The 14,616-nt window shown below is 61.5% G+C and overlaps 1 protein-coding gene across 1 annotated transcript; it reads left to right on the plus strand.

The window, feature by feature from the left end:
- The first annotated feature begins 1,378 nt into the window (after positions 1–1,378).
- LIN28A (lin-28 homolog A) lies at positions 1,379–13,944 on the plus strand. Its single transcript, XM_052811588.1, has 4 exons — positions 1,379–1,409; positions 2,256–2,428; positions 12,384–12,568; positions 13,731–13,944. Exons 1-4 carry the CDS (start codon positions 1,379–1,381, stop codon positions 13,942–13,944), a joined length of 603 nt encoding a protein of 200 aa, XP_052667548.1.
- Positions 13,945–14,616: the final 672 nt, after the last annotated feature.

Raw genomic sequence — 14,616 nt, forward strand, 5'->3', positions numbered from 1 at the left:
GGACAGGGGCAGCGCCATTCAGCACCATGGCCAGCGCCGGCGGCCCCGGGGGCGGGGAGGCTTCCCCACGCGGGATTTTGCCGGCAGCACCGGGCCGGCCGGGGCGGGGGGTCCGTCCCCCCCCCGGGTAACACCGCGATCCCCGCCGTGCCCAGCCACCGTATAGTGCCCTCCCCGCTCCGTGCAATGCTCCCACGCGGGACGAGTTCCGCGTGGGGCAGCCGCGGTCAGCGCAAACGACACCCCCCCCCCCCCCCAGCTCTCCCTTGCGAAGAGGGATGAGGGTCAGTGCCAGCTCACCCCAATTTACGGGCGGGGGACCCCCACCCACGCACACCCCACACCACCCGGGAGGGGCGGCGGGCGGCGCTGTGCCCCCACGGCCGGGGCGGCAGCGGGGCATTGTCCGCCCGCCGGAAATGGAGCCGCTGGTCACTCGCCCTTTGTCCCCGCCCGGGCCCCGGGGGGGGGACGGGGACGAGGCGGGGGGGACGGGGGGACCGGCCCCCGGCACCGCCTCGGCACCGCTCCCCCGCCGGCGGGACGTGGGGTGGGGGGAAGCGTTGCGTGTCCCCGGGGATTGCAGGGCCCCCGGGGGTTGCAGGCCCCCCCGGGGGGGTTTCACGTTCCACTCGCGGGATACGGGATGGGGGTGTAGGAAGACCACGGTGTCCCGGAAAACCGACCCTCTCCGGCCCGCGGGGCTTCAACCCGGCGGCCCGGTCCCGGTTCTCCCCCCCCCGCCCCATCGTGTACACGGGGAACGGGCCACGGCTCGCAGGTGGTTCCGCTCGTGGGGGCGGCCGCGGAGGGGGGTGGGTGCGGAGAAACGACGTGGAAACTCCCCCCAGTCCTCGGGGGTCCCACCCCCCCCCCCCAGGGGTCACGTCTTCCCCTGACAGGTGGCCTCGCCCCTAAGTGGGGGGGGTGTCAAACCCCCCCCCAAATCCCTCCCGGAATGTGTCGCTGTTATCGGAGGGGGGGGTTAATTAGGATCACGTGGGGGCGGGATGGCGGAGCGGGGCCCGGCGCCCCCCGGCCCCGCGGGTGGGTCCTGGGTGGGGGGGGTAGGAGTGGAGGGTGGGGGGGGGGCGGGGGCGGCGGGGGCTGCTATTGTCTGCGAGAATTTGGGAGCCTTTGAAAAAACCCTCCCGCTCCCTCCCACCCCTATTGTTGGAGTGAAGATGGAGTCAAACCTCTCCCGGCTCCCTCCCGGCGGGGTCTAAGCTGGGGGTTTTTTGTTGGTTGTTTTTTTTTTTCCTTTTTCCTTTTTTTTTTTTTTTTTTTTTGGCTGAGCTGATACCCTCAAAGCTGGCCGAGGAGGAGGAGGGAGGAGGCGGTAACAGCCACAACTCGGAATTTGCAAGCGAGTGTCGGGATGGGGTCTGTTTCCAACCAGCAGTTTGCAGGTTAAGTTATATTATTGTCGCAGCCCGCCTCGGCTCCGCGATTATTAATAACGACGGCAGAGCCCGGCCGGGGGGCACAGGGACACCCCCCCCATCTCTACCCCCCCTCCCACCCCCCCGACCCCGGCCCACCCAGCCCCGCTGCACCCCAGCAGCGAGGCCGGGCCCGGCGTGGGCTTGCAGCTCTGGGGGGCTTCGGGGGGGCGGGGGGGGGATTTATTCCCCTCACCCCCCCAGCCTTAGGATGAGCCCAGAAGTTTGGGGTCGGTGGTGGCTGCTTGGGGTTGTTTGGGACCGGGGAGGGGGGGAATCCCCCCGTGCAGACTTTCTGCAGCGTGGCTTGCTCGGGGCAGGGGGAATTCGGGTTGGTATTTTGGGCGAGTTTTTTCCTTTTTTGTGTTTTTTATGTTTAGGTTGGCTTTTTATTTTTAATTGTTGGCTTTTTAGTTCGTTTTTTGGATTTGGGGTTTGGGGGCTTTTTTTTTTTTTCGTTTTTAATATTTTTGAGGGGAGAACGGATTTAGGGCCCCCACCCCACGCATCGCCCGGGTCGTGCCGGCAGGAGCTGCCTTCATTTCCCTCCACCCCCCCCCCCGCTCCTGGGGTGATCCCCACGCACACGTGGAGGCAGAGCTAACCGCTCTGTTTGGGTTTTATAAGAGTTTTTTTGGGTTTGGGGTTGGGGGTTTTTTTGCCTTTTCCAGCCTGGGGAACCCGAGCAGAATTTGGGGCTCCTGCTACGGGATGCCCAGCTAGGTGCGGGGTGGCTGGGCCGGGGGGCTGGGGGGGGACACCCTCGGTTCCCCCAGCCCCTCGGCTCAGCGGCTCGGTGGGTTTCTTCCCCAGGTGCAAAGCCGGGCGAGGAACCGGCCGGAGACTCTCCCAAGGCGGAGAACGAGCCGTTGCACGGCTCCGGCATCTGTAAGTGGTTCAATGTCCGCATGGGCTTCGGCTTCCTCTCCATGACCGCCAAGGGCGGCGCGACCCTCGACTCGCCCGTCGATGTCTTCGTACACCAGGTATGGGGCCGGATCCTGCGTTGGGTCCTGGGGAGGGAAGGGGGTGCAGCCCCTGACACCCCGCCACCCTCCCCGGGAGGATGCGAGGCGGGATGGGGACTCCCACGCTGCCTCCACGCGAGGTTATGGCTTCCCCCCATCCCATCCCACGCGAGGTTATGGCTTCCCCCCAGCCCAGCCCGGTATCCCGGGAAAACCGAGGGGTCCCCCCCCGGGCTCATTTCCCCCGAGCGAGGCGGGTGGCGAAGGGCAGGCACAGCCGCAGCCCGGGGCTCCTCTCCGGGGACCGGCCCTGTAAGCTGATCCCCGAGCGATTCTATTTTCCCATCATGGTTCCCTGGGGAGCCCCTCGGGGCCGGATCCAGGGGAGCAGGTGCCCTCGGGGCTGAGCAGGACGTGCCGGAGCGGGGATGCTGCTCACCCCGTGGAGGGACCCGGGAAAGAGCTGGTTTTCCCCCGGGGACAGTGGTCCTGAGAGCCCTGAACCAGGCAGGGATGCAGGATTGGGCTTTCCCCAGCTGTGGCTCATCCCTGGGGCTGGGGAGGGGGGGGAATCTGCCCAGGCCCCTTGTTTCGGCTGCGGCTGGCACAAAGGCGTGCGGGGTCTCGTACGTGCCCCTATGGATCCTGTAGGATAGTGACAGTCTCGTGTCCGGATTTGACCCGCACGCACCTCGCTGAGTGGGGAAGCCTCACGTGTGTCGGTGATCCTGCACCAAGGGAAGTCGTGGATTCGGGGTTGCGGCTGCTTGAATCCCCCCCAGTTGGTGGGAGAGGATCTGCCAGGGGACCCCATTTAGGGGCTGGGGGAATGGGTTTGGAGATGATGCTCAAATTGGGGCCAGCACTGGGAGGGAGATGTGGGGCTCAGCGCCGGCTTGTGTGGAAGGGGGTCTGTGTGATGAGCGTGGCCCGTGCTCCCTCGCCCCGGGAAAGCAGCTGCCGTCGGGGCTGGGGAGCAGAGTGAGCACGAGTGAAGGGGGTACGGGCGTCTCTGAAGCAAACACGAGTGGTTTTGTGGGTACGGTTGGGAGCAGCCACACAGGATTTGGCCCAAGGCAGCGTGATGGTGCTGGCTCCGGGGAGCCCCTGGATCAGGCGGCTTCAGTGACTGCTGCTCTCCATGGGCCCAAATCCCCCCAAATTGGGATCCATCCCACCATCTGCTGACAGGCTGGGGGTGCAGGACTGAGCCCCTGGGCTGTGCAGGGCTCCTGGGACTGGGGGCTCCCGGGGGACACTCACCCCCTGCCCACGAGGCAGTGGCTGCTCTGGGCTGGGCTACAGCGATTTGGCAAGTGAATGATGACCAGGGGAGAAGCAAATCCCTTCTTCAGCTGTGGCGTGGTGAAAGCGCCTTGGTAGAAGCTACTGTCCCGGGCCAGACACACAGCTGGGTTTGGAGACGAGGGCTCCAAATCAGCAAGGGAAAAACTGAGATCCTGGTGCTCCTGAGAGAGCAAATGGGTCTTTGCATCTCAATGTAGCACAGCGGGACCCAGGGCCCGTGGGGGTGAAGCCTCCGGCCCTCCCTCCCTTCTCCTGGATAGGTTTATTGCCCCCAGACGGTCTGGTTTCCTGATTGCTCTTGCTCACATTCCTGCAGAAAAAGAGAATTAGCCAGGGTGTCTCTGCCGGGAGCATCCCACCGCCCAGGGAAAGGTGCAGCCTCCTGGTGTCCTCTGTTTTCTGGGGCCGGGGAAGCCATGGGGTCCCATGTGCAGTGTTTGCTGCGTTCGGGAAATACGGTGAATGCTGGGTAAAAGCGGGTTATTTTGGGTAGCAGAGGGGCAGCGTGTGTGTGTCATTCTCTGGCCGCAGCGAACGGCAGGGTGCTCCCAGCATGGGGCTTTGTACCACCAGAAGCAGGGCGGCTTTGGGCTGATGTCGAGTCTTTCTCCTCCAGGTCAGGCTTCATCTCCTGCCCCGCTCGCTGGTGGCACAAAGTCACTGCTCGCCTGCAGCGGAACAGCCGGGGCTGATGCCGGCGGCTTTCCCACCCTGGAGAATCCCAGCCCCAGCCCCTCCTCGGAGAGGGCCCAAACTCATGCTCCCACCCTGGCCTCGCTGCTTTTGGGTGGCTCATGGGGAAATGGGCCCTTCTACTGATGCTCTCCCCATCCCAGCATCCAGGCACTTCCATAGAGCTGGTGCCAGCTCCGCTCCCTGGGGATGGAGTCAGGCCTGGGAGGGCAAAAGCCAGCACGGGCTCGGGGAGGGGGGGACACAACACAGAGGGCTCAAGGTGCTGTGCCCAGCACCCACTGCCCGTGCCACACACAGTGCCCCAAACCAGCCATTGGGGTTTAACACCCCAGAGCCCCCCATAACCTGCTCCTTCCCCTCTTCATTTACATACGTGAATGATGACCCACAGGAAGTAATTGTGGGAGAAAGAAGGGAATTGGCCTCTTTAGATCTATTAAATCACTTTATTACAGGAACCAGGTCTGAATGGCCCTTCTCTGCAGGGAGTGCGTCTCCATCTCCCTCTCCCTTTATCTGATCACAAAGAGATTAAAATCTCGGCAGGACAGGAGACTAACAGGGCTCCTCGGGGCTGCCTTTCCCTCGCATTGTGAGCTAAAAATGAGGCATTTGGGTTCAAATGCCTCCCCTGGACACTGGAGATGGATTCATCTGGGGGCTGTGAGGAGACAGGGGGATGAAGCAGGGAGGAGCGGAGCAGGTCGTCCCCGGGGAGGCGAAGGGCTGAGCAGCACCCGTGAAGGGGTAGGGGGTCTTGAGGTGGCAGAAATCAGGCTGGTGCTGGTGAAGACCCCAAAACTGCGGTGGTCCCCTGGGGATGTGGCTCCTGGGCTCGCACCGCGGCTCTGGGCATCGCTTACAGGAGCGTGGGGCTGCTGCGGAAGGCAACGTGGGAAAGGGAGAGGATAAATCTGGGCACCCCGTGGCCCCAAGGCTCAGTGCTGTTGGCCGGAGCAGGAGTGAGCACAGCCCAACAAATAAAATTGGGGTTTGCAGCCCATCCCCAAACCTGGCCCCGCTAGCTCTGGCTGAGAGCGGAGGGGAAGGGGCTGCCCAGACCCTGGGAACCGCTGCTCCGTACAGCTCAGCTCTGTGACTCCAAGTGTTTCTCCAAGCCATCAGGTCTAAATCCTTGATAAAGGCAATGTTAGTTGCGGGGGTTTTTTTTTTTGGTTCCTTCTCTTGATTTTGGCAAGGAGAGCTACTGGGCACCGCTGGGACTCTGTGGCTGCAGGGTGTTTGGTGGCATCTCGATGAGATGGTCCCACGTGTCCTTGCAGGGACATAAGGCTGTGCCCGTGGTCAGACCCGTGGGGGCTGGGATGTGGCACTCTTGCCCTGCCCCAATGCCCACGGCAGCGTGGGGCCAGCCAGGCACATGTCAACACGGGGGAGGCTTCGGTCCCCCCACGGTCCCCTGGGTGCTGCCGTCCCTGGGAGCCTCATGGGTGTCGGGGTTGGTGGAGGGGCTCCATCCCCGCTCGGCCAGGCAGGGGATGGGGTAGAGGGGGACGATGGCTGCCGTTCGGCCGTGGGTTTCGGCTGAGCTGACCTGGGCTGTCGCCCACCTGCGCTCATGCCGTCCCCCTGCGTGCAGCCGGGGATGGAGCCAGCCAAGACGCGAGCGTGACGTGAGGTCCTAAAAAAAAAAAAGGGCCATGTTTGGAGGCAGCTCCATCCCTGACCATGCAGGAGAGCAAAGGCACAAGGGAGGAATTCTTCATAGAGGAGCAGGGTCCAGCCTTCCTGCAGGGTCCCCTGCTGCTTTCCTCTGGGCTGGGATGCAGGGCTGGATCCGGCTGGGGGAATTTGGTTTGTGCAGAGCTGGGGTGGCAGCGAGGGGAAGGGGGAACCCCCACTCAGAGCAGTGGTTTGATTTAGTCGGTGTGTTGGACCTGTGATGCTCATAGAGGCGTGGGACATTTAATATCTTGCTTTTTCTGCTTTCTCATGTGCATCGCTCCTGTGTTACCTCTCTGGGACCAGGGTCACCCCGCAGCGCTGGGTGGGCACCCCGGGGTGCCGGCGTGGGTGGCTGCAGGACCCGGGAGCACCAGGGTTACGCGTGTCCCTGGGGAAGGGATCCCTTGGGGTAGAAAGGCTGGTCGGTGTCCCTGCTTTTCGGGGGAGAGGGATAGGAGCAATTTCTCTGTTGTTTTTTTTTTTAAATAACTGCTGGAATAAAATTGTCTCGCATCGCTTGTGTGCCACGTCCTGATGGCAAATAGTGAAAGAGAGCGGCTTTATTCCACCCCTGAAACTCCCTCAAGACAAAAAAAAGACACAAAAAAAGCCTCCTGTCTGTCTAAAGATTAACTGATGGCTGCAGGCACATCCCTTCCCCCAGCTCCCCCTCTCAGCCCCAGGGTGAGGGGCAGGGAGAGAAAACACCCTTAAATGGTTTCCCAGATAAAATGGCCCAAATGAATGGGATTGCTCCTGTTAAAGCTGGGGAGGGCTGGGATGGAGCTGGGGAGGGCTGGGATGGAGCCGCTGGCTTGGCGAGCCCCTGTCCCTGCCACCCCCAGCTCCGGCATTTCCTTTTCCCTATTTACTTGCTCCTAAGAAGAAGTGGGATGAAGCCGAAATCACCGATGGAAGGTGCGCAGCCACTGCCGGCCGTGCCCCTGCTTTAATATGGGAGTATGAAATTAATATGCAGCCACTGATCCCAATTAGCTGCCCCCCTGGGAAGCACGGGAGGGTTTGGCACACTCAGGGTGGGGAAAAATACAACTGAAGGAACTGAAAGTGTGGATTTAGGGCAGGTAGCTGATGGATTAAGCTCTGTGGTGGATGTTTTTTTTTTTCCCCCAGAATTAGTATCTAGTGTTTAATTTTGCTGGCTTATGGTGGAAAATTAAGAGCAAGTATAGTTACTTTGGCAGGAAAGTGGTTTTATTTTGGTTTTACTCGAATTGGGAAAAAATCCTGGGGACACTGCTCCAGATGACAGTAGGGAGACACTGGAAAGCCCTGGAAATGTTTTGTTAAATCCCCTGGGCTCTCCCCGATGGGCTCCCACAGGCATCACCCTCTTTATTCTGCACCAAGCCCCCAGAGCTGAGGCAGGACCCTCTTTCCTGAGCAGCACGGAGGTTGAGCCGCAGGAAGGGACCACGGAGCGATTTCTGCTCCGAGCCGTACGCGCACGAGCCCGAAAATAGCAGCAGCGCAGTCCCCGGCGCTTGAACTGCCGGCACCGGGAAAAGATTTGCTGTGTGATTTGGGGAGAGGGAAGGGTTTTGCTCAGGGATGGATCCAGGCACGGGCTGTGAAGGCAAAGGGACGTTTCCCTGCCGGCCTCGTGGCCGGTGTTGGGAAGCTGAGCCGCTTCTGCTGCGGCGCAGGAGCTTGGGTTACTGCTCCGTGTTGGCAGAGCCCGATCCTGCCAAAATCTGCTTTGGGGGTTGTTTGCTGTCGGGCAGCACCCGGCCAAGGGGAGACCTGCTCTGCCAGAACTGGGCTCGGAGCTGGGCTGAGGCTGCTGCATCCCAATGGGATTGCGATGGCATCGCCCAGTGGCAATCGGAGCCGTGCCCCAAAAAACTGGGCGAGCGTCAGCCCCTGCACACCAGTTTAGTCCTGGCGCAGGAGCCGAGGAAGGGGCTGCTCTGCACTGGCTGTGCCAAGCCTGAGCTCCCCCCCCCGGGGCCGGGGGTCGCCGAGGGCTGTGGTTGCTCCCCCAGGGATGTGCTTCTCCCCTGGGATGGGTCCTCGGGGGTCGTGGTGGGGTGAAGGTGGCCGGGATGCCCTGGGCACAGCTGTGGGTGCCGGCTGAGCAGAGGGCACTGCGGACGGGGTACCCCCAGCCTGCTGGTGAAGGTGGGGTGCAGTGATGGGGGCACAGACCCCCTGGGGGCTCAGCAATCCCTGTGCCCACCAACGGGACCTGCCGGGGCGGGGGTGTCCGTCTTTCCTGGCTCCTGTGGACTACTTCCCCTCCGCAGAGTTGGGGAAACTGAGGCACGGGCACTGGCTGTAGTGGGGTTGGGCTGCCCGACATACTCTGGGCATGGTCCGGCCGTACCCCTGGCACAGCTCAGCACCATCACTCGTGTTTCCACAGCTGGTTGCGACCCAGCGTCCCAACCCGGCTTGTTTTCCAAGGGATTTGAGTTTAAACGGCTGCAACGCTCCCGCGCTCGTAAGAGGCGAGGTGCAGCGGCCGCTCCGCCCCAGGCCCCTCTGGACACAAAGATGGTTTGATTGAGTGGCTGGGGCTGGCTGGGAATAAACGTCCCCTTGTGTCACACTGGGGAGGCCGCGGGGACAATGGTGACCCCGGGCCTGGCCGAGCCCCTCCGGAGCTCGGCGGGGTGGGGGTGAACTGGAGCCTGGCAGTTTGGGGAGCAGTGGCTGGATTTGGGGTGCTCCACGGTGTCACCCCTCTGGGAGGGGAAGCAGGTCTAGCTGGGATCCATGATGAGGGATTTGCTGGGTGGGAGGAAGAGGAGGGATGAAGGCACCCATGTGTAGGTGGGGAAGGGGAAGGGGTGAGGGTGGGGGACACCCAGCACCGTGGGGGTGGTGGGCAACACTCACTGCTGCGTCTTTGCCGTAAATAATTGCAAAGCTGCCAGCGTGTGGGATGGGTGGAAAAGTGGAGAGGTGCCTGGTGAGGGGGTGCCTGGGGGGGCTGCAGATAGCTGGGTGAAACTGCACCAGCTCTGCTTCTGTTTCTTGTCCCACTGGTTAACTCTGGACCCTAGTGATGACAAGTGAAATCCTTGCACTAGGATATGCTTTAAAACATTTTTATTATGAGGATGGCAATGCTTTGTGACCCCAAGCCCAGACAGAGCCCAGATTCACCCTACACTCCCCTGTACCAAAACCATCCCCCCAAGACTAACCCCTCAGCTCTGCCATAGGACCCAGACCCCAAATCCCAGCACCCACCAGGCGCGACCCGGTTCTCCCACGGCAGGCGAGCTGGGTGCAGGGCTGATGTGCAGAGGGGCTGCAGGGGGTCAGAGGGGCCTCGGCCATGCTGGCCACCCTTCCTCCCCCCGCCGTGGCCTGGAACTCCTGGAATTTGGGCAGCGGGAGCGCGGCCGCCGCCGGCCCTTTGTTCTCACTGGCCGGTGGCTCCCGGCCCTGGCCCTCCCCTGCGCTCCCCCTCATCCCCAGCATCCCCGGCTTGCTCCAATCCCCCCCTTTCCTCTCTTTATTTTTTGGGGGTGGGGGGGGGGGTGGAGGCCTGGGAAGGCTCCGGCTTTGTGTGTGGTGTGGGACAGGGGCTCTGGGCCCCTTCCTTTCAGATGCAGGAGGTATGCAGCTAATTCAATGGGCTGCAGTTTGATTACCTATCTGATAACAGAGGAATGCCAGCAATGTGTGTGTTTTGGGAAGGGGGCAGGGGGGATGCGCAGGGACCACCAGCCACTCTGCAGCTCACATCAAAAGGCTGCGGGGGGGGGGGGAAGAGCTGGGGTGCCCCAGCCGCTGCCCCCCCCTCCTTCCCCGGGGAGAGGGCGTTTCCTTTGGCCTTTTGGTGGAGGGGGCCGGGGGGCCGGAGAGGCAGTTGTCATCCTCACCCGCTCCTGGAAAATAAATCGCTTCCCCCGTCATGTTGCGGCAGCTTCTGCCCTAGCCCTCCTCTTCCTCGAAATGGGAGTAACTGATGGCTCATGGCGGGGCGGGGGGGGAAGGAGCTGGACCCCTGGGGTGTAGCAGTTTGGCTGCCCACGGGTGATAGTGTCCAAGGCGTGGGCTGTGCTGGGGGTGCGGGGGGCCAGCCTGTGCATCAGGGTCCCCTCTGCCACGGCTCGGCTTTGTCCTGAAGCTTGGGGCCGAGCGCCTGGGAGTTTTCATCTCCGCAGTGTAAACACAGCTGGGCTGGCTGGGGCTGTAAACACCCCGATAAGGATCTCTGTCCCCCAGCCTCCGGAGCTGCCTCCTGTGCCATGGAGAGACGCTCGCCCCCGAAACGCCGCGGCTGCTGCTGGAGCCGGGCAAATTCGCCATCCATGGCAGCCCCCCGTCACCCAAACCGCCTCGCATGGCGGGGCTTGAGGGGGGCCAGTGGGGTGGCACATTAGGGATGGGGCAGGGTTGGGGGCTGACCCTGAGGTGCCGAGGCTGAGCCAGGCACCTCCTGTGTTGTGCTGGTAGCTGCTTTGGACACAGAGCTCCTGCCTGGGTGATGCTCAGCATCCCGGACCCAGAGCTCCTGCTTGGCATCCTCCTGGTGATGCTCAGCACTGCGGAAAAGCCGAGCTGGGGTTGGGGAGCAGTGTTCGTCCATTGTGCTGGGCACGGCAGGGTGTTTGCCAGTGGTAGGTGGTGATGGGGCTGCCCAGACCAGCCCCGGATGGGCAGAGGTGGCTGTGAGACCCTGTCACGGCCTTGTTGTCATTGGGGACCTTGTAGATCATGGTTTGGCTCTCCCTTTTGGGAGCAGGAGCAGGTCAGAGAGCAAAAGTTTCTGACGATCCCATCTGGCCCACCCTGGACCCCATCCCAGCAGGCAAGTGGACCAGGTGGATGTGGGTGACTTGGCCCGGCACATGGGGTCTGTTCCACGTGGAGCTGGGCCCTGAGACACAGAAGCGGGGGGAAAGCAGCAGAAAAAGGGGCCTCAAGGGTTGTTCCTCGAGCTCTGCTGCATTCCCACTTCCCTCGTGTGCCCACGGACTCATGCACGTCCTGCAAGACCCCGCTGAAAATAATCCACTCCTAAAATCCAACTCCATTTCCTCCCTCTCTGCTTTTATGTGGAGTGTTGCTTCCACCTGGGTCCTGGCAAGATTTAGGGTGGAAGAGGAGAACCAACCATGCTTGCCTGTGTCTGGACAGCATGCACGCGGAGGCTCGGTGCGGGAATAATGGGCGGCCGTGGCCCACGTGACGGGAACTCGCCGGGCCATGAATGGGGGAGATGCTCCATTCATAAATGCAGGGTCCTGCTGCAGTCGCGCAGGCGTTGGCGCCGGAGCCGGGAATCCCCAGCCTGCTGGAGCTGCTCCTCCCTCTGCCAGCAAATCCCCCTTAACTATTTGCTCATGCTTGTTTGAGCTCCGCTAACGAAGTTGAGCGAAAGCCCTGCTCGAATCGCTGCCCGGGATGCAGTGGTCCTCTGGCGCAGCAGGCAGCGATGCTCATGGCAGCGCTTGCTGGCACAGGGGGACAAGAGATGTCAGCTGCATCACCCGGCTCAGGTCCTTACGAATTTGTTCTGCTAAAATGGACAGAGATCATGAAAGCGGAGTGGATTTTTCTGTCATCTCACAAACCCCCTTGCCAGCCTGGGTCTTTCTGAACTCCCAAGTTTGATTGCACAGTGATGACCGATGTGGTGATCCTGGGAGAGATGGGAGATTCTCCCGGCAGTAATGATCCAGGGCCAAACGGCTGCTTAATTAATTACTGGAGGCAACTAAAGGGCTTGAACCGAGGTGACCTGCAGTGAGGGGGCTGGCTGGGACCCCGGGCTGGCAGTTCCAGCTTCCAGCCTCCTGGCCTTACTGCAGGTCCTGCCACAAGCAGGGTTGCACGTGCCCGTGCAAAGCCTCGAGATCCTTTTGTCTTTTTATAATGATGTTTTGGATCTCCCCACCAGCATCCCCTGCCCAGTGTATCAGGAGGTGCAGGGGTAGCTCTCACTGCCCAGTGCGGGGCTGGGTGGGAGAATGGGGCTGTTTTGCAGCACTAAGAGCCAGTGTTTTGCAGCAAACACTGCCGAAATTTGGGTCAGAGCTGGCTCTGCCAGCCCTTGCTTGCCAAATCAGTGAGCCCACGCTGCCAGGTGCCTCAGGTCACTGAAGGCTCTGCGTAATCAAATGGGGCTCCAGAGATTTTAGGGAGATGAAGGTGCCTGGTCGAGCTTGGTCCTTGATGTCCATCCTCTCACAAGGGGCAGGCGTGGGGGGCTTTTGTGCCTCAGGAGGTGTTTGCTTGTCATGTGCCCAGCGGACACCCTGGCTTGGTGCTGACCTCTCACCTTTCCCCGTGACCCCCCCAGAGCAAGCTCCACATGGAGGGTTTCCGCAGCCTGAAGGAGGGCGAAGCTGTTGAGTTCACCTTCAAGAAGTCATCCAAAGGTTTGGAGTCCATCCGGGTGACCGGCCCGGGAGGCGTCTTCTGCATCGGCAGTGAGAGGAGACCCAAAGGCAAGAGCCTCCAGAAACGCAGATCTAAAGGAGACCGGTAAGGGGCGGCCGGGGCCTGATCCGGGGCATGGTTGGAGCTCAGTGGGCACCAGGAGCTGGCCGGCACCCTGCCCACAGCATGGGGACAGGCTCGGATCCAGCGGGGTGGGCAGCGACCCTTCCTCTGGGAAAGTGGCTTCCTTCGATGGTTAATGAGTGGCAGATGCAGCTTAGTGGGGAAAGGGCAGCAAACCAGCAGCGCAAGGGCAGAGGTCAGGGACACCCCGGGCGGCCGCTCCCCTTGTCTCAGGGAGCTGCGCTGGGCAGGGGTAATTTTCTCGAAGAGAAACCCTTCCTTGTGGGAAGGAAATGGCCGGACGTCCTGGCAGCATCTCCCACGGAGAGGCTGGGAGCCCCGGGGCGAGTTTCTGGCCAGCCCTTCGTCCCCCCTCTTCTCTCCTGTCCTCTCCATCTGGGCTGCCCAGGGATGCCTCGTCCCGGCTTTCCCAGCAGACGCTGTCTGCCCCACCCAGCTGTTCTCACAAGCGGGTTTTAAAATTAGTCGGAAAGGAATTGGGAAGGAAAAGGGAAGAGCAAAATGTTGTGGCCATCCTGGACAGACGCAGGATTTAAAATGGACACAAGGCAGCTCCCTCTGTCCACGCTGCTCTGGTGCAAAGGTAGCACCCGAGGGACGAGCGCTGCAAGGGTACAGCCGTGAGAGAAGCCACGTTTGGGGTTGTCCCCACACCGATGGCCACAGCCCCTGCAACCGTTCTTCCCGGCTGGGGTTGTCAGTCGTCCGATTGCCTGTTCCTGCTCTGCCGCAGGCTTTTGGTCCATAGCATGTAACCCTGGGTGCAGGGACTGTAGACGCAGGACCCAGAACCATGATGGAGCCAGAGGGGTAGAAGACCCCGACATCCCCGATTTTTGTCCCCAAGTGCTTGGTTTCGGTGTAGGGGTTTGCTGCCATCTCCTGGGTACCGGCAGCACCACTGAGCCAGGTCCAAACTGGCCGTGCTGGAGCCGGGGCTCTGCGGGGACCAAACCCAGGGCCACCATCTGCCCCCAAAGAGCTGACCCCACATCCCCACAGCAGCCAGGCCATTTTAAGCCCAGCTCTGCCTGCGAAGCTGGATGGGTCCCAGGCCCAGTCACGGCAGCATCCCACCTCATTTTATTTCTCCTCCTCGAATCTCTCTCCTCCCCCCCCGCAGATGCTACAACTGCGGCGGGCTGGACCACCATGCCAAAGAGTGCAAGCTCCCGCCGCAGCCCAAGAAATGCCACTTCTGCCAGAGCATCAGCCACATGGTCGCCAACTGCCCTGCGAAAGCACAGCAGTCCCCCAGCTCCCAGGGAAAACCTGCCTACTTCCGAGAGGAGGAGGATATGCACAGCTCGGCCCTCCTCCCCGAAACCCGGGAATGATGGCGGGTGGCGGGGAGGGGCTTCCACCGGGATGAAAAGGCTTTGGCAAGGCAACGGGCAGCCGTGGGGGCTCGGAGGAGGGAGGGCAGGGTGAAGGACTGGGGAGGGAAGACGGCAATGCTAACGGTGGGGACCCGGTGTCCCTGCAGAGACCTTTTCCTCCTGTTCCCAGCTCAGGGAAAGCCCTGCTTTCATCGGGATGGCTCATTCTAAAACCAGGGGAAGGCAGCACCCAACACACCTCTTCCAGCTAAAAAAAAAACAACCAAAAACCCAACCATATTTGATTCATCTTTATCCTTTTCCTAAATGAAGCCAGGCAGTAGTATCTCTGGGAGGAGGAGCAGAAAAGCAACATCTCAGGGAGGAGCTCATGGCTCCTTGTTCTCCTGAGCTTCAAACAGGCTCTGGCACAGCTTGGATGAGCTGTGGGCAACCCACTCCTACGCCTGCCCCATCTTTCTCTGCCCCAAGGAGGGAGGCCGAGGGGGAAAGGCTGGCTGCAGACCACCGAGGACATGCCCGTGGGCCGGTCCCGCGGGTCCCTCTGCTCCTCGCGGCTTCTTTCTTCCAGGTCGGTGTGAGGATTTGCAGTTTTTCCGTGGTCACCCCATTGCTGAACCCAGCAGAGCCCAGATTTGGCCTCAGTCTGGAAAGAAACAGGGCATCTCT

This window comes from Harpia harpyja, chromosome 16, assembly GCF_026419915.1.
Source record: "Harpia harpyja isolate bHarHar1 chromosome 16, bHarHar1 primary haplotype, whole genome shotgun sequence".
Lineage (NCBI taxonomy): Eukaryota > Metazoa > Chordata > Aves > Accipitriformes > Accipitridae > Harpia > Harpia harpyja.

Excerpts from the sequence above, each read along its gene's own strand:
- LIN28A (XM_052811588.1), top strand. The coding sequence starts at position 1,379 with ATGGGGTCTGTTTCCAACCAGCAGTTTGCAG. Across the intron at positions 1,410-2,255 it reads TTCCAACCAGCAGTTTGCAG|GTGCAAAGCCGGGCGAGGAA; the intron begins GTTAAGTTATAT and ends TTTCTTCCCCAG. Across the intron at positions 2,429-12,383 it reads TCGATGTCTTCGTACACCAG|AGCAAGCTCCACATGGAGGG; the intron begins GTATGGGGCCGG and ends TGACCCCCCCAG.